The sequence below is a fragment of the Zalophus californianus genome, chromosome 17, assembly GCF_009762305.2.
Source record: "Zalophus californianus isolate mZalCal1 chromosome 17, mZalCal1.pri.v2, whole genome shotgun sequence".
NCBI lineage: Eukaryota > Metazoa > Chordata > Mammalia > Carnivora > Otariidae > Zalophus > Zalophus californianus.
This window is the reverse complement of record NC_045611.1, coordinates 27,141,210-27,159,208: the sequence shown is the minus strand read 5'-3', so window position 1 is coordinate 27,159,208 and position 17,999 is coordinate 27,141,210. Positions and strand designations below refer to the sequence as shown.

At 49.1% G+C, this 17,999-nt stretch overlaps 1 protein-coding gene across 1 annotated transcript; it reads left to right on the top strand.

The window, feature by feature from the left end:
- The first annotated feature begins 11,490 nt into the window (after positions 1–11,490).
- CCL22 (C-C motif chemokine ligand 22) lies at positions 11,491–17,506 on the top strand. The gene is made up of 3 exons (XM_027619321.1): positions 11,491–11,618; positions 13,114–13,237; positions 15,851–17,506. Exons 1-3 carry the CDS (start codon positions 11,546–11,548, stop codon positions 15,933–15,935), a joined length of 282 nt encoding a protein of 93 aa, XP_027475122.1. The 5' UTR covers positions 11,491–11,545; the 3' UTR covers positions 15,936–17,506.
- Positions 17,507–17,999: the final 493 nt, after the last annotated feature.

The following is a 17,999-nucleotide window of genomic DNA, read 5'->3' as shown; positions in this document are numbered from 1 at the left end:
AGCACTGTTACGGGTAATTATGTGGTCAAGGGTATGACCTTGGGATGGAGGGGCTGAGGTAGGTGGAAGATGAGTTCATCGGAGCAGAGGAGGTCATGGAACTGAGAGACTGGTTATTGTAATTACCAGGATTGTGACAGAATCACATTGGAGAGAGTGACTATGAGCTGGGAGCTAAAACTGTCAGCCAAGGGGGGTGGAGAGGGCTGCAACCAGGAATGATAAGGGGTGGTAACATCTGGGCACATCCATTTCAAAGAATCTATGGGCTTTAGGAAGGAGAGAGGAAGAATGGCTGACTTGGAAGTAGCTTTGAAGAGCAAGGAGGATGCTTATCCCACCCCTGGCCCCACAGTGAGAATAGTCACTGCTAAGAAGGCTACAGGGGAACAGGGTCCTCAGAGGAGAACCAAGTTTAGAATGAAAAGTGAGCAAAAAGATGAAGGGAACAGGAAAACCCAGATAAGAATGTCCATTCATTACAGAACTCTTAGTAATAGTGAACATCTGGAAACAACCTAAATGTCCATTGCCAGGGGAGTGGGTAAACAATAGATCCGTCCAAAATAGAATTGGCTACACACAACAGTGAAAGTGAATGTGCTAGATCCACATGGATCAATAAAGTTTATAAACATGAGCTTGAGTGAAATAAGCAATTGTAAAAGGTTACATTAAGTATGATGCTACCTATCTAAGACCCACAAAACAATACTATATTTTATTTATAAAGTTATAAAAGAATAATGACCTTCTTGGGAGGGGCCCCCAGCAGCTTCAGTATGGTGGTTTTGTGGTTACCCATGGAAAGCGATGGAGGGGAAATGGGTAAGGGTAGGGGTATGGTAGCTTTGGTTGTATTGAAAATATTTTATTTTTTAATGAAAAAAAGAGAAAGACGAACCAAACTACAAACTAAAATATAGCAAAATACAACTGACTTTTGACAAGGTGCCAAGACAATGAAATGGGGGAAAGCATAGTCTTTTCCACCAGTAATGCTGGCACAACCACAAAGGAATGAAGTTGGACCCCTACCTCACATCATATACAAAGATAAACTCAAAGTGGATCGCAGACCGAAATGAAAGAGCCGAAACTGTAACACTCTTAGAAGAAAACATAAGGATAAGTCCTCACACTCTTGGATAAGGCAATGGTTTCTTAGAAATGACACCTAAAGCAAAGTAACCAAAGGAACAGAAGATAAATAGGATGTCATCACAATAAAAAACTTTGGTGCTCCAAAGGACACTATCAGTGAAGTGAAAAGACAAGCTAAAGAATGGGAGAAAATAAGGATCCAAAATCAGCATACACTAAGCAAAATAAGTCAATCAGAGAAAGACAATTATCATGTGATCTCACTGATATGTGGAATTTAAGAAACAAAACAGAGGATCATAGGGGAAGAGAGGAAAAAATAAGATGAAACCAGACAGGAAGACAAACCATAAGAGACTCTTTTTTTAAATTTTTTTAAAGATTTTATTTATTTATTTGAGAGAGAGAGAGTGTGACAGAGCACAAGGGGGGAGAGGGGCAGAGGGAGGGAGAAGCAGACTCCCTGGTTGAGCAGGGAGCCCGATGTAAGTCCGATGGGACCCCGATGTGGGGCTTGATGTGGGACTTGATCCCAGAACCGTGAGATCATGACCTGAGCTGAAAGCAGACGTTTAACCGCCTGAGCCACCCAGGAGCCCCAGGAGACGCTTTTTAAAAAAATTTTTTATTGTTATGTTAATCACCATACATTACATCATTAGTTTTTGATGTAGTGTTCCATGATTCATTGTTTGTGCATAACACCCAATGCTCCATGCAGAATGTGCCCTCTTTTTTTTTTTTTTAAAGATTTTATTTATTTATTTGACAGAGAGAGAGACAGAGCCAGAGAGCACAAGCAGAGGGAATGACGGAGAGGGAGAAGCAGGCTCTGCACTGAGCATGGAGCCCGATGCGGGACTCGATCCCAGGACCCTGGGATCATGACCTGAGCCAAAGGCAGACGCTTAACCATCTGAGCCACCCAGGCGCCCCAGAATGTGCCCTCTTTAATACCCATCACCAGGCTAACCCATCCCCTCACCCCCCGGAGACTCTTAATCATAGGAAACAAACTGAGGGTTGCTGGAGGGGAGAAGGGTGGAGGGATGAGGTAACTGGGTGATGGACATTAAGGAGGGCATGTGATGTGATGAGCAGTGGGTATCATATAAGACTGATGAGTCATAGACCTGTACCTCTGAAACCAATAATACATTATATGTTAATTAATTGAATTAAAAAATAATATCAGCATACACAAAGAACAGTTACAACTCAACAACAAAAAGACAAGCAACTTTATTTATTTATGATTTTATTTATTTATTTGAGAGAGAGAGCAGGAGCAGGGGGAGGGGCAGGGGGGCAGAGGGAGACGGAGAAGCAGACTCCCCATAGAGCAGGGAACTCCATGCCGGGCTCCATGCAGGGCTCAATCCCAGGACCCTGAGATCATGACCTGAGCCAAAGTCAGACACTTAATGGACTGAGCCACCCCCCACGCTCTGACAAACAACTCAGTTTAAAAATGGGCAAAGGATGGGCGCACCTGGCTGGCTCAGTTGGAAGAGCATGTGACTCTTGATCTTGGGGTTGTGAGTTTGAAACCACATTGGGTGTGGAGATGACTTGAAAATAAAATCTTTAAAAAAGAAAAAGGGCAAAGACATGAATAGGTATTCCAGAGAAGATATACAAACAGCCGATATGCACGTGATAAGATGCTCAGAAACATTAGTCATTAGGAAAACATAAATCAAAACCACGATGACATACCACTTCACAAATCCTAGGATGGCTGTAATCCACAGTCCAGATGATAATAAGGGTTGACAGGGAGGTGGAAGAATTGGAACGTCGTTGCCAGTGGCAATGTAAATTGCGGGAGCCTCCCTGGAAACAGTCTGACAGGCCCCCTAAAATTTAACCATAGAATTATCCTATGACCCGGCAATGCCACTCCTCCTTACGCACCCCAAAAGGTTGAAAACAGACGCTCAAACAAAAACGCGGACATCATGTTCACGGCAGCATGATTCAGAATAGCCAAAACATGGAAATGACCCAAATGTCCGCTGATGGATGAATGGATGAGCAGAATATGGTCTCTCCACAAGGAAATACCATTCAGTCAGAAACAAGAACGGAATACTGATGCATGCTACAGCACCGGCAAACCTTAAGAAATTAGGCGGAGAAAGAAGCCAGACACACAACGCCACATGCTGCGTGGTTCTGTTCCTATGAAATACCTGCAAAAGGCAAACTCAGAGAGACCGAGAGTAAATTCGTGGTTGTCAGGGGCTGGGGACAGGGGCGACACGGAGGATGAGTGCTGGTAGGTTCAGGGCTTCTTTCTGGGGTGATGAAGATGTTTTGGAATGAAATAGTGAAGGTGGTTACACGCCTTGTGAATATCTTAAAAAAAAAAAACCACTGAATTTTATTCCCTTTAAAGGGGTGACTTTTTATAGTATGTGAATTGTATCTTAAAAACAAAAACACAAACCTGGGGACCCAATCCAGACTCTGTGGTGTGGCCCCAGCACATGGCTTCCGGTCTCTGAGCCTTGGTTCCTCATCCGAGGCATCAGGCGTCAGTAACTCAGGCCGTTACGGACTCCACATGTGGCTTGCCATTCTCCCTGGTGCCTCTGGGCCTAATCTGACCCCAGCTGCAGAGGGTGAGCGGTTAGGGTGCAGCTGGGCTCCGGTGTCAGACCTAAGCGCCAATTCAAGCCCCATCACTCGCTGGCCATGGACTGTCTCTGTCCTTATCTGATCTTCTCAGTTTCCTCCTCTGAGAAATGGGGATGATGATGGTGGCCCCTTCTAAGTGTTGCTATGGGGAGATGGTGAGATAGTGAATGTATAATCCAAGACCCAGTGCATCTGGCTCTCAGTGAGTACCAGTCGGCATCATCATCAATCGTCATCATCATCATCATACAGGTTGTCATTGTGGCCAATTAGCCCCAAAGTCTTTTACTTCTTCCTCCTCACCCCATTCTCTCCATATCAGGATTTCCCACTTACCTCACAGTCTGCTTGTCTGGCCCAAGTGGTGGTCTGGACCTTCAAAAGATCTTGCCTCCTGGGTGGGCTTTTGACCAATTCTCTTTCCCCACAAGCACGTAGACTTGCCAGCCCACTGTCCTCACTTAAATGCGCCTATCCTTCCTTCCAGCTCCTGGGAAAGCTGGGGTGCTGATCTTCACCCAGCCAAGTGGAGGGATGGCGGGATGCCCTCCGGGAGGCTTCAGGATGGAGTGGGGGCTCACAGCCGCTCCCAAATCAGGGGCCTGGTGAGTCCCCAAAGCCCCACGTGGAGCCCCCTCCTGGGACACCCCCCCCCTTTCTGCTTTTGCCGAAAAGGGGAAGCTCCGAGGCAGCTGTCTGGGGCAGGGACTTTCTCTTTGCATCTCCCTGGAAGCAAAAGCCCAGATAATCTACTTCTAGGAATTTATCCACCAGATGCATTCCCCTTGGTGAGTTTGCTCAAGGAAAGTTATTTTGGCATTTTTTTTTAAATTTAAATGAAAAAGACTGGAAAAACCCAAAATGCCCATCGACAGGGGACTGGCTATATACATTTTGGTACGTCTGTACAGTGGAAAACCACACAGCCGTTGGGAAGCATGAGGCCAATCTAAGTGTACTAACAGGGCACGCTTCCAAGATGCATTTTAGGTGAAAAAAGCAGAGTAGAGAACAGTATTTTGGTATTTACTATATGCTGCCCTCCCTCCCTCTCTTCCATTACTTTCAAAGGAATACCTTTACATATGTGTTTGCATATGCTTACACTGTTCCTGAAGGACAAACAAGAAATCGTTAAGCCTGTCTTTCTCCGAGGAAAAGAAATGATACACAGAAGGCTGGTGGTCAGAGGTGGGAGAATTACTTCTCTGTCTACCCCTTTTGTGCTGCATACATTACAAATGTTATCTTTTTGAATAAGTCAATCATGCACGGGGGAAAAAAAGTTTCAAAGCATACAAAAGGATATTTGGTGGAAAGTGAAGCCTCCCCTCCTCTGAACACCTGCCCCCACCCACTATCCCGTTCCTGCCTCAGGGGCGACTCGTGAGATCTATACTATGTATCGGTGTGAATACCCATTTATATGTAATCATGTATATTTTAATTGAGGTATGATACGCATGAACACAGAATTTCTCATTTCAACCACTTCAAGGGCATAGCTCTATAGCTCTAAGTACATGAACAGTGTTGTGCGGCCACCACCACCAACCACCACCATCCCTTCCAGAACTTTCTCAGCTTCCCAAGCTGAAATTCCGTCCTATCAAACAGCCCAGTCCCTGGCACCCACCAGGCCACTTTCTGTCTCCGTGAATGTGACCACCTCTAGGTACCTCCTGTAAGTGGAATCCTACAGCATTTGTCTTCTGTGTCTGGGTTATTCCTTTTCTTTCTTTTCTTTCTTTCTTTCTTTCTTTCTTTCTTTCTTTCTTTCTTTCTTTCTTTCTTTCTTTCTTTCTTTCTTTCTTTCTTTCTTTCAGATTTTATTTATTTATTTGACAGAGAGAGACACAGCGAGAGAGGGAGCACAAGCAGGGGGAGCTTAAGGAAGAGGGAGAAGCAGACTCCCCGCTGAGCAGGGAGCCTGATGTGGGGCTTGATCCCAGGACCCTGGGATCATGACCTGAGCCGAAGGCAGATGCTCAACGACTGAGCCACCCAGGCACCCCTGTCTGGGTTATTTCATTGAGCAAAATGTCCTGGAGGTTCATCCTTGTTGTAGCATGTGTCAGGATTTCCGTCCTTTTTAAGGCTGAATCATAGTCCATTGTGTGCGTGTACCACATTGTGCTTATCTGTTCATCCGTCAGTGGACTTTTGAGTTGTTTCCACTTTTACGTATTTTGTAATAAACAAGAATTAATTTAAACGAAGGAAGTTTGGAGAAAAGCAGATTTGATCTGGGAGCTTTTCAGAGCGAGCTCAGAAGGATAGGGGCAGCATCACCCGCCCCCTAGGAGGGGAGAAAACGGCCCCATGGGCAACCTCCGGTGATTCCCACCTTTGCCTGAGGAACTCCCTTTTCCTTTTCGAAAGCTGGTTCCCTGAGTCCTCCCTGGGAATTCAGGGCTCCTTGAACGGTCTACCTGCCTCGGCGCCTGCTCTGGGGAGGCAGAGGGGTCCTGGAGAGCAGAGCCTGGCTGGCTGCATGTGTGGCTCACCCTCCTTCCAAGGCTCAGGGAAATGGGGTGATGAGGTGGCAGAGGCTGAGCCGGCAGGAAGGGCTTGGGGCCCTGTTGAGTCCCTCGGGGCTCAGGGGCTCTCCAGGGGGAGCCCCTGAGCCCACCCATGGAGGGGCCTCCGCCCTGGAGGGCCCCATGTAAGAAAACCCCAAGTTCAGATGAAGAACCACCAGACTGGTTCTCTGCCTGTCCCTTGCGATTTTCCAATGACAGCTAATTTTTCACAGGATAACTTCCACATTTAAAAAAGTATTTCTTCTTTTCCGTGTTTTTATTATGAAACACTTTTTTTTAAAGATTTTATTTATTTATTTGAGAGAAAGAGAGAGAGAGAGAGAGCATGTGTGCACGTGTGCCTGTGGGTGTGGGGCAGGGGAGGGGGTGGGGAGGAGCAGAGGCAGAGGCAGAGGGAGGGGAAAAGAATCTCAAGCAGATGCCCCGCTCAGCACGGAGCCCAACTCAGGGCTCCATCCCCGGACCCTGAGATCATGACCTGAGCCAAAACCAAGAGTCAGAGGCCCAACCGACTGAGCCACCCAGGCACCCCTGTTATGAAACACTTCAAATGCTCAGGAATTTTGTAGTTCGATGAGGGCTAGCATATCCACCACCTAGCTGCAACATTGTTAATATTTGGCTATATTTGCTTTGCCTCTCTCTTTCCCTCTCTGGGATATCAGTATATATACACAAGTACATGGACATACAAAACCACATATATGCACACACACGCATATGCGCAAAGCATACACTTATATACAAACACACACACGTTTACACATGCACAGTACATATATACACATATACACACACATCTGTATATACACACGCCTACATATACACGCGTACATACACACATATATATTTCCCCTGAACATGGACTCTTCAAAAGTAAGGTCCTCATGACCTTCACCCCTAAATGCTTTAGTGTGCATCTCTTAAGAACAAGGACGTTCTCTTACATATTCTTAAAGTCTTTATTCCACCTAAGCAGATCAACAATAAAGCCCTAATATCATCTAATATTTAAATTTCCCCATCTGTCCCCAAAATGCCTTTTGAAGCAGGTGTTCCAAAACTAGGATTCGAAGTCCACACATTGCACATCTTGGGCTGTTATGTCTCTTAAATCTCCTTAACCTTAAATGTCCCTATCCACCTTTTTTTTAAAACAACATTGACTTTTTGTTGATCTCAGGATAGTTACCTTGTAGAGGGGCCTTCCGGAGATGTCTGTCTTCTCATGAGGTCGTTCATCTTCTTCTAGCCTCTGTATTTCTTACAAACTAGAAGTTAGGATTAGAAGCTTGATTAGATTCTGGGTAATACCTATCCTTTCTTTTCTTTCTTTCTTTTTTTTTTTTTTAAGACTTTAGTTTTTTAGAGCAGTTTTAAGTTCACGGCAAAATTGAGAGGAAGGTCCAGAGAATTTCCATGTACCTTCTGCCCCGACGCATGCATAGCCTCCCGCATTATCAACATCCCCAGCCAGAGTGGGCCATTTGTTACAGCTGGTGAACCCACATTGACATACACTTAATTACACTGTTTATGTTATGGTTTCCCTTGGCTTTACATTTTCTATGAGTTTGGACAAATATATGCTATTGACATATACCCATCATTGTGGTATCATACAGAGTATTTCCACTGCCCTAAAAGTCCTCTGTGCTCTGCCTATTCATCTCTCCCTCTCCCTAACTCCTGGCAAACACCAATCTTTTTACTGTGTCCATAGTTTTGTCTTTTCCAGAATGTCGTAGACTTGGAATCATACAGTATTCAGCCTTTCACACTGGCTTCTTTCACTTAGTCATATTTAAGTAAATGTAAGATTCCTCCATGTCTATTCATGGCTTGATAACTCATAACTCATTTCTTTTTTAGCGCTGAAGAATATTCCATTGGCTCAATATGCCACAGTTTATCCATCCCCCTACTGAAGGACATCTTGGTTGCTTTTAAGTTTCGGCATTTATGAATATGAATGTAGGCTTTTGTGTGGACATAAATAACTTCTCTGGGGAAATGCCAAGAAGCGTGATCACTGGATCCTATGCTGGGAGTACGTTTCATTTTGTAAGAAACTGCCAAACTGCATTCCAGAGTGGCTGGACCATTTTGCATCCCCACCAGCAATGAATTGGGGTTCTCGGTCCGCATCCTCACCAGCATCTGGTGCTGTCAGTGTTCCAGATTTTGGCCATTCCAATGGGCACGTTGTGGTACCTCACTGTTGTTTTAATTTGCATTTTCCTGATGACATATGATTTGGAGCATCTTTCCGTATGCTTTCGTGTTTTTCTTTTTTTTTAAGATTTATGTATGTATGTGATCTCTATACCCAACGTGGGGCTCGAACTCACAACCCCGAGATCATGCTTCTCCAACTGAGCCATTCTTTTTTTTTAACTGATAAAATATATATAACATCAAATTTACCATTTTAACCATTTTTGAGAGTACAGTTCAGCGGCATTAAGTACATTTACGTGGCTGTGCACCCATCACCACCACCCATCTCCAGAACTTTTCCATCTTCCCAGACTGAACCTCTGGGCTCATTAAACCCTAACCATTCCCTCCTCCCTCCAGCCCCTGGCAACCATCATTCTACTGTCTGTCTCTATGAATTTGATGACTTGGAACCTCATAGAAGTGGAATCATACAGTGTCTGTCCTTCTGGCCTTGGGTAACGCCCTCTGACACGAGGTCTTCCCAGGTGATGCTGTGTACTTCTGATGACTCTCCATCGGAGGTTCACAGGAACCACCTGGCCACCTCCTGCTCCCCCACCCGCTCTGCCCCAGCTGCTCAGCCCTCTCTCCCTGTCAGGGCCTTTTTTTAGATGTATTTATTCATTTGAGAGAGAGAGCACGAGCGTGCAGGGAGAGGGGCAAAGGGAGAGGGAGAGAGAATCCTCAAGCAGACTCTGTGTGGAGCGCTGAGCCCGATACAGGGCTCAATCTCACGACCCATGAGATCATGACCTGAGCTGAAATCAAGAGGCAGACACTCAACTGACTAAGCCACCCAGGAGCCCCTTGCCCTGCGAGGTCCTTTGCACTTGCCTTTTCTTCCCTGGCAGGCTTCTTGGTATCTTGTGCATTTCAGCTTGAATGTCACCTCCTCATAGAGGCCTTTACTGACCACCCAAAACTGCTCTCCAGTCGTCACTGTCTCTTTTCCTCTGTTTGATTTTCTTCACGGCACTCACGATAGCCCGATATTACCCTATTTGGTATTTGCCTATTTATCGTCAGCCTCCAGGGTAAAATCTACGCTACAGGGATGTGTTCACTGCCATGTCCTGGATCCTGGCACATGACGGAGGCTCGTATTAGTTCCCTCTTGTTGCTGTAACAGATGACCACAAATATAGTGGCTTTAAGCAACACAAATCCAGTTCAGGAAGTCAGATGTCCTCAGTCAGTTTCAGTGGACTGAAATCGAGGTGTCAACAGGGCTATGTTCCTTCTGGAAGCTCCAGAGGAGAATCTGTTTCCTTGCCTTTTCCAGCTTCCAGAGGCCATCTGCATTCCCAGGCCCATGGTTCTGCATCTCCCAGACTTCTGCTTCCCTCATTCCACCTCCTGCTCTGAGTCTGACCCACTCTTATAATGACTCCGTGAGGCCGTTGGGCCCACCCGGAGAATCCAACCTCCCTATTTTACAATCTTTAACTTAAACACATCTGCAAAGTCCTTGTTACCATGTAAGGTCATATATTCACAGATTTCGGGAATTAAGACATGTTGGGAGGACCGTTATTTTGTCTACCACAGGGCTCAATAAATATTTGTTGAATGAATGAATAAATGGATGGATGGGACCCTTTGCAAATGGAGGGCTGAGTCCTGAATTTCTAGGCTGGCTCAGTCACTTACCGGCTGTGTGACCTTGGGCAAGTCCCCTTATTCTCTGAGCCTCAGTTTCCTCCTTCGTTGGATGTGTTCTGACCACCCACTGTGTACCCCACTCTTGGTAGATGCTGGAAATGCCAAGACAGATATAAGCAGACCCTTGTCTTCCAAGAGTGTGGAGCTTGGCTTCTAGGAAGGGGTCTGAGAAAGAGAAAACTTGACGTAGTTTGCTCAGGGCCATGTTCTAGGTCACCCCACAGAACCTTCAAGTCATGAGGGGGTATGCTTACCTAGAAGGTGACATTTCAAATGGCTCTTGATGCATGAGTAGGAGTTTATGCGGTAGAGAAGTAGAAAGGGCATTGATGGCCAAGCTCTTTGGGGAAGTGTGAGGAATGTGGCGTGACCCCTCAGAGGACGGAGACCAGGGTGGGAGGGAGCATGTCTGGAAAGGAGGCCTTGAAGGCCACACTTCGGAGCTTGGGCTCTGCCCTCAGGTCAAAGGACCACAGCAGGGTTCTGAAGCAGGAAAGAGGCCCATGCAGCTTTGAACATGGGCCACGCTGGCTGCTGTGTGTGGAGAGAGAGAACTGACGGCCAGCGTCAGAGCCCGGGGTGGAGGGGCCTGGACTGGGCAGGGACCATGGGCATGGGAGGGAGGGGACAGATCCAAGAGAAATATAGGAAGTGGATATGGTGAGAGATGGAGAAGGCGGTGGATGAGGAAGAGACTGGAGACAGCTGGGAAGGAAGAACAGGCAGGAGGGAAATGTGTGGAAGCTCTTTGCAACTGTTGAGGAGATCATGCATTGGCCCAAGTTGGGATTTTGTGAGAAGCGGTAGAAGATGCTGGTGGGGGGGGGGGGGCACAGAAACCAGCCCAACAGGTTCTCAGGCCTCTCCTTTTGAAGAGAGATCAGGTATGAAGATCATCAAGGCTACAAGGTGAGGGTTTAGGACTGGTCAGCCCCTGCCCACGTCCTCACTGCCTTACGAACAACCACTGAAGTAAATAGGTAGGGCTGTGAAACCATCTCCCTCATTTCCAGACAGGCAAACTGATTCCCAGAGACATCCAGCGGCACGGTGAGGGCCGTCCAGTTCGTGGGCCCTGGGGAGCACAGGACTCTAAGAAGCCCAGCTCATGGGGGGTTTTACAAGTCTCCTGAGACTCAGAGGGGAGGACATGGTGGGGGGTCCCCTCTGAGCTGTTCCCAGCCACAGAGAATTTCCTTTTATTTGGAGGAAGCGGGAGTTCTTCTTTCATAATGTGAATGTCAGAGATTCTGAGGCCACCAGTGACTAAGAGTGTCTGAGGCTGGTGGGTGTAACAAGTGTTTAAATACCAGACCTTCCCATCATCCGGTGATTACAGACACCTGGGCTGGGGCACAAAGAACAAGAACATGGCCAGCCTGAAGACCCCGCTCCTGGCTGCCCTTGTCTTTCTTGCTCTGACACTTCAAGCAACTGAGGCAGGTAAGGCTGGGGAGAGGGAGGGCTCCCTGCGGGGGCCAGGGTCAGACACTGCGGTATCTTCCTCATGAAGCAGAAAGAGCACCGGACTGAGAGCAGATGACCCCAGTTTGCTGCTGGCTCTGGGCTAGTCCCGGTACTTCTCTGGGCCTAAGTTTACACATCTGTGAAATGGGTAGTCTTGAAGGCTTGGAGTCTAGTATCTGTCTCAGTTGGTAGGGGGCATGGCCTGGGGTCCTCTAGTCCGGAGAACTCAAGCATAGGACCCTTGGGGTATGGAGAAGGATCCACCAAAGGGGGCCATCTGGGATGGGAAAGGGCAGGAGCTGGGGGGCGCCTGGGTGGCTCAGTCGTTAAGCATCTGCCTTTGGCTCGGATCATGATCCCAGGGTCCTGGGATCGAGCCCCGCATCGGGCTCCCTGCTCCGCGGGAAGCCTGCTTCTCCCTCTCCCACACCCCCTGCTTGTGTTCCCTCTCTCGCTGTCTCTCTCCGTCAAGTAAATAAATAAAATCTTAAAAAAAAAAAAAAGGCAGGAGCTGGGGTAAGGGATATTCTTTCGGAAAGCTGGTCCTGCTCTCCTACCACCGCATGTTTGCGCCAGAGCCTGCCCTCAACACTGAGTCCCTAACTTCTCTGGTCTTGGGTCAGGGCACGAGCACTGGACTGGGAGACAGGCAGCTAGGAACAATAATGACTCAGTTTTGGGGGTTCCTGGGAGCTTTTCCTGCGTTAAAGGCCCCATTGGTTTGGTACTATCATCACCCCTTTGGTCAGAGGAGACAAGTGGGCCTCAGAGATGTTAAGAAACTTGCCCAGGGTGGCCTGGTGACTCGGGGCAGAACAGGACTCGAACCCAGGTCTGCACGACTGGACTCTGCCTGAGCCCTTATCCTGACTCTCCAAAGTCATGCTGTGTGACCCTGGGCCAGACAGCCTCCTCTTTGAACCTCAGCCTCCCCACGTGCACCACGAAATCTGGAGTAGGTATGAGCTGAAGCCGACTTCTGTGATTGCCTGGGGACTCCTCAAAATGCACGTCTGACTCTGCAGGGCTGGAGCTTGAAGGTGCAGACCCCCAGCCCTCCCACCCCTGGAGTCTGGATCCAGTAGCTCTGAAGTGGGATCAGGCTGGGGCTGGGAGCCAAGCATTTCTGACAAGCTCCCAGGTGATGCTGATGGTGCCGGTGCATGGGCCTCACCTTGAATAGCTGGGGCGCCTTCCTGTGCAGAGTCTCAGGTCCCACCTAGAAGCCTAGGGCTTTGTTGATTCTCAGTCGCTGTGAGTTCCTCTCCCTGGAGCTGACCCACCCCCACCCCCACCCCAGACTGGGCCCTTGGTGCTCCTCAGAGACCCTGAGCCTGGGGACTCTGAGGGCTCAGAGTCCTCGGGACACCAACCTTCCACATGAGAATAGAAGTGCTGGCTCAGAGGTTGGGGCCAAGGGTGACCTGCCTGTGTCCAGCTGGTGAGTCTTCTGAGCACTCCCCTCCTCTAGGTCCTTATGGCGCCAACGTGGAAGACAGTATCTGTTGCCGGGACTACTTCCGTCACCCTCTGCCTCCGCGCATGCTGAAGTTTTTCTACTGGACCTCAGACTCGTGCCGGAGGCCTGGCGTGGTGTGAGTATGGAGCTGGGGAGGCAGGGCCTGGCCTTGGAGAGCCTGCCAGGTTTGGCCCAGGAGGGCCCGGGAGCAGGTGGGCGGGGGCAGACCCAGGGACAGGAGGAGTGCAACTGGCCACCATCCTTGAAACGGCTCAGCCCGGGCTTGGGTGTACCAAGAAAAGAAGTCGTGTCGTCATTCAACAAATATAATGGGGCGCCTACTGGGTGCCGGGGCGCGCGCCGGGTCCCGAGGATGCGGAGCTGAATGAGCCAGGCGCCGGCTGTCCGTATACACGATAGAGTGTGTGCGTGGGCAGCGCGGAGCTGCAGCGCGGGGAGCAGGGTGCCGGCAGCGTGCCCAGAGCCTCTGAGTCAGCAGTGATGCTCCCATCAGAAGCATCTGGAATCCTCCCCAGCTCACTGGGAGTTATTTGAGGCAGCCCATTCTTGCCCAAAGAGTATTGAGCTGACAGAGAGTGTATCCCATTGGCCAGGTGGCCAGGCGCGGTTCTGAGCGTTCCTGTGTGAATTCGGGTCACCCTCACAGCCTTCCTACGACGAGCGTGATCGTTTGCATTTGGCAGATGGAGAGACAGGTGCGGGGTGTGTGTGTGGGGGGAACTGATTTGTTCAAGGCTGCCCCCGCTGGAACCGGGACTCCTGGATCCCCGTTCAGGGCTTTCTCCTGAGGTTCTTGTTCTCTTTTGCCTCTTTCTCTCCATGTCTTTGCTTCCTTTTCCTTGGCCTGGAGCCTGAGGCGTCCATTGCCACTGGCTGGGTGACGTGGCCTGTCCCTGGGGCCGCCCCTCCAGACTGCTGCCTGCCAACGTGCTCAGCGCCGTGTCTGGGCCTGGGGCCTCATGACCCCCTTTGAGGCTCCATCATCTTTTCATCTTCCTCCTCCATACTCATCTTCCATCCCTCACAGGGGTGCGTGGATGAATAACAAAGAGGGCTGAAGTGGGTTTGTGTGGCTTCAGTGCTGAGCCTCAGTTTCCCCATCACTGTAACAGGAGCGATCACATCTATCTATCTATCTATCATCTATTTTTAAGGATTTGGCTTTTTTTTTTTTTTAAGGATTTGACTTTTAAGTAATCTCTACACCCAACGTGGGGCTCAGACTCACAAACCCGAGATCAGGAGTTGCACACTCCACCCACTGAGCGTGCAGGCACCCTTCCTTCATTTATTTTTATTTATCAAATCTGTAAAGAGTAATTGCTAAATGCTAGGCACTGTTTAAGCACTTTATAAATTTGAACTCATTTAGTCCTTGAAACAACCCTAAGTTGTGGGTACTATTGTGATCCCCTTTTGCCAGGTGAGGCAAGGGGCACAGAGAGGTTATGGAACCTCTTGAGCAGCACGGGACATGGTAATAGTAAGTGGAAGGTGTAATGCTCAGTGCCTGGCATATAATAGATGCTCAGTACAAGACAGCACACGTGATTATTGGATTTAGAGCCAGAAGGAACTCTAGAGAGAATGTGTCTTGACAAATGGGGAGATTGAGGTTCAGAGAGGAGCTGAGTCTTGCCTGGTGCAGCCGGGCAGGCTGCCCACGTGGCCAAGAACAACACTGCCGCCTTCTTTGTTCTTTCTGTTCATTGGTTGTCCGTGGGGTGGGGGCAGGTCAGGGGAGTAAGGGGAGCCTGGAGCTTCCAGGCCCCATGGACAGGCTCTTGAGAGGCAGGAAGGGAGTCGAGCTGTGGGGATGTCCCTGACTTCCAGCCAGCTTTAAGTCCATTTCTTCCAACAATGGCTGAGGCCGAGTGCCCCAAGGGCCTGGCCTGCTACTTACCACACCTTGGGCAAGGGTGGGAGACTTAGCCCACGATTGCTGTGTGATCCTGGGTCAGTGCCTATCTCTCTTCTCTGTTCTTTGGGCTCCTGGGGGCACAGTGAATCAGATCGTACCAGCTCTGGCACTCAGGCAAGCTGCTTTACCCCTTTGGGCCTTACTTTCCTCACCTATGAAATGGGTAGAATAATAGGGCGTCATAGGATTTATTTAGAAAATCATTGTTAAGAGTTCGGGCCAGCTCCTGGCGCAGTCACAGAGCCCTTACTCTCAGCTGGGAGCTGCTCTGAGCACGTCAGTTTGTATTAACTCATTTAATCTTCATTCAAATCCTATGAGGTTGGGCCATGATTATCATCCCCATTTTACAGATGTGGAAACTAAGGGACTTGCTAGCAATGTCAGAGCTAGGATTTTAACCCAGATGAGCTGGCTCCAAAGTTCATGCTCTTGGCTCCTACTCAATATTCTCTCCCCCAAGGCAATGTCAGCAATGGTCCCGAGACTCCTGGGCATTTTATTCCCTGGCCTGACCTGGCACTCAAGCCCAGGACCGAGGGACTGAGAGTCCAGGAAGTCCTAGCTGCTCTTCTCCCCCTCGCCCCCTGGAAAAGTGTGTTTACATACAGCAGGGGCCTCATAAATGTTGAGCCACTCTATATAGCTGGTATTCCTGCACGGGGCAGGTGCCTCATACATGCTAAGTGACTCTGTATGGTGGGCATCTCTGCACACAGTAAGTGACACATAAATGCTAAGCTTCCAGAGAAGGGCTGTGGCACTCTTGCCACATGCTAATGCTCCCTCATTCTCTCCTCCTTCCAGCTTCCTAACTGTCAAGGACCGGGAGATCTGTGCTGACCCCAGAATGCCCTGGGTGAAGAAGATTCTCCAGAAACTGGACTCATGAGGACTCATGGGCTTGGCTTGTCCAGAAAGGCTCACAGAACCCCACCTCCTGGCCATTACAGCTGCCCCCCAACACAAGCCTGTGCCAACGAGTCTCTCCACCATCTTTTATCTCTGTCCCCCTGAAGCTGTCATCCTCAGACAAGCCTCCATACTGTCACTTAATTCCCCTCTTATCCTTCCAAACCATCCTCTGCCCCACCACCATAGCCAGAGAGGCCACAATCCTGCTCAGTCACTCCCTGGCTCAAAACCCTCCCATGGCTCCCCATTTTTGCCCCAGGCTGAGGTGAAAGCTCGGGAGCCTGGCACCCCTGCCTCTAGCCCTGCCTCACTTCCCTTCACGCATATTGGACTCCAGCTCCCTGTTTTCCAAACTCATGCTGTACACATCCACTTCCAGGTCTTTCTCCAGGCTGCTCCAGATGCCCAGAATGTCTCTCCATCACCTATGTGTGTCCAACCCTCCCGGCCCTCCAAGGCATTGCACAACCCAAGCAGCAAGCAATTGAGTTTTATTTTTCAGATGTCCCCTGACCCTCTGCCCTCTCTTAACAGCCCCGATCAGTCTGCCCAGAATTCTCGGGACTTGGGGGCTTGTCCTTCAGCCCCACTGGCTAGACCAAGGTCCCACATCTGAGTTACTTTGTCTCCTGGCCTCTAACACAGAGCACAGGGCCTGGCTCAGAATCAGGGCTCAATGAATGGCTAGAGGCTGAATCGATAAAAGTAATGTTCCTCTCCCAGCTCTCAACCCCCAAAGACCCTCACACATCAATACAGAGACTCAAGTTCATCTAGAAAGCAGCCAGCTGAGTCAACTGTGAAGCCTCAAATTTGCCCAGATTCACCTTTCTTCCCCATTTTATTTTTATGTGTCACCTCTTTACTCCTCTTATTTCCCTCTGGTCTTGACTGCTCCTCCAACCTCCAACACCCAGGTTTGACCTCTTCAGAGTCCCCCACTTTCCCTTTCTTTTTCCCAAATAACAGTAACCAAATTTTCGCTATGGTGTGAATGACTACCCTTGGCTTGGTATTAACAAACTCTAGCTGTATTTTTATAAGAAAAGAGGGCAAATGCTTAAGAGGCCAAGTGGATGAATGGAAGAATTTTAAGAACTGTGTGGGAGGGGGACAAGGCGGAGCTTTTCTGGCCCTGGGAGTGTGCGGGGCATAGTTAAATGAAAGAGCCTTGGGTGAAGATTTGGCAGGGGTCAGCATAGGGACTGGGATTTGGGGCTTATCTGCACTTCCTTGGGGAACGTAGATTCACCAGGCAAAAGAAATAAACTTTATAAGTGCTTGTTTCTTTCCGAGGGGGCCTGGGGTGGTGCAGCAGGGTGGTCGTTGCTCGGGGATTCTGAGACCATTGAACCTCTCCGAGCCTCACTTGAGAATGGGAATACCCATCTTATGGGGTGGCTGCGGGACTTAGGTCCAAGACATGGGGAATAAAACTCTTCCCTGGAGTGCTAACCTGCCCACTGCCCGTGCATAGGGCCCTCCAGCATCCTGGGATTTCCCCTCCCCTCCTGTCCTGCCCGTGTCGCTCAGGCCTTCTGAAAAAATAAATCCTCTACAACAGTGTCTGCTTGCTTCCTTGGCATCTGCTGTCCCGGTAAGGTGGGCTGGCGGCCCCCTCTCTCCCAGTGGGGAAGCCCTTGACGTTATTGACGTGTGAGCTGGCCTGCCCAAGGTCAGCCTTTGAGGCGGTAGGGAGCCAGGACTAGACATGAGGACCTGGGGAATAGCTACACAGGTGCCAAACCCCAGACATTTGTCCGCCAAGCCTGGCCCCTGCCAAACCTCTTGTCAGGAGGATCTGATGAAATCACTCATTCGGTCCCCAAGTCTAGAGCTTCAGGCAACATATTCATTCATTTATTCATTCATTCGTTTAGTCACTGATTTAATAACCCAACCTCAACCTTCCCCCTTCAAGCGTCAACGCAGAGGAGAGTGTATTAGTCAGGAAAGGTTGCTTCCTGCAACAAACAGCTCCAAAATCTCAGTGACTCGATTCCACACAAGCTTTTTTTCTTCTCCCGTGACATCCGATCCT

Excerpts from the sequence above, each read along its gene's own strand:
- CCL22 (XM_027619321.1), top strand. The coding sequence starts at position 11,546 with ATGGCCAGCCTGAAGACCCCGCTCCTGGCTGCCCTTGTCTTTCTTGCT. Across the intron at positions 11,619-13,113 it reads ACTTCAAGCAACTGAGGCAG|GTCCTTATGGCGCCAACGTG; the intron begins GTAAGGCTGGGG and ends CCCCTCCTCTAG. Across the intron at positions 13,238-15,850 it reads TGCCGGAGGCCTGGCGTGGT|CTTCCTAACTGTCAAGGACC; the intron begins GTGAGTATGGAG and ends TCCTCCTTCCAG.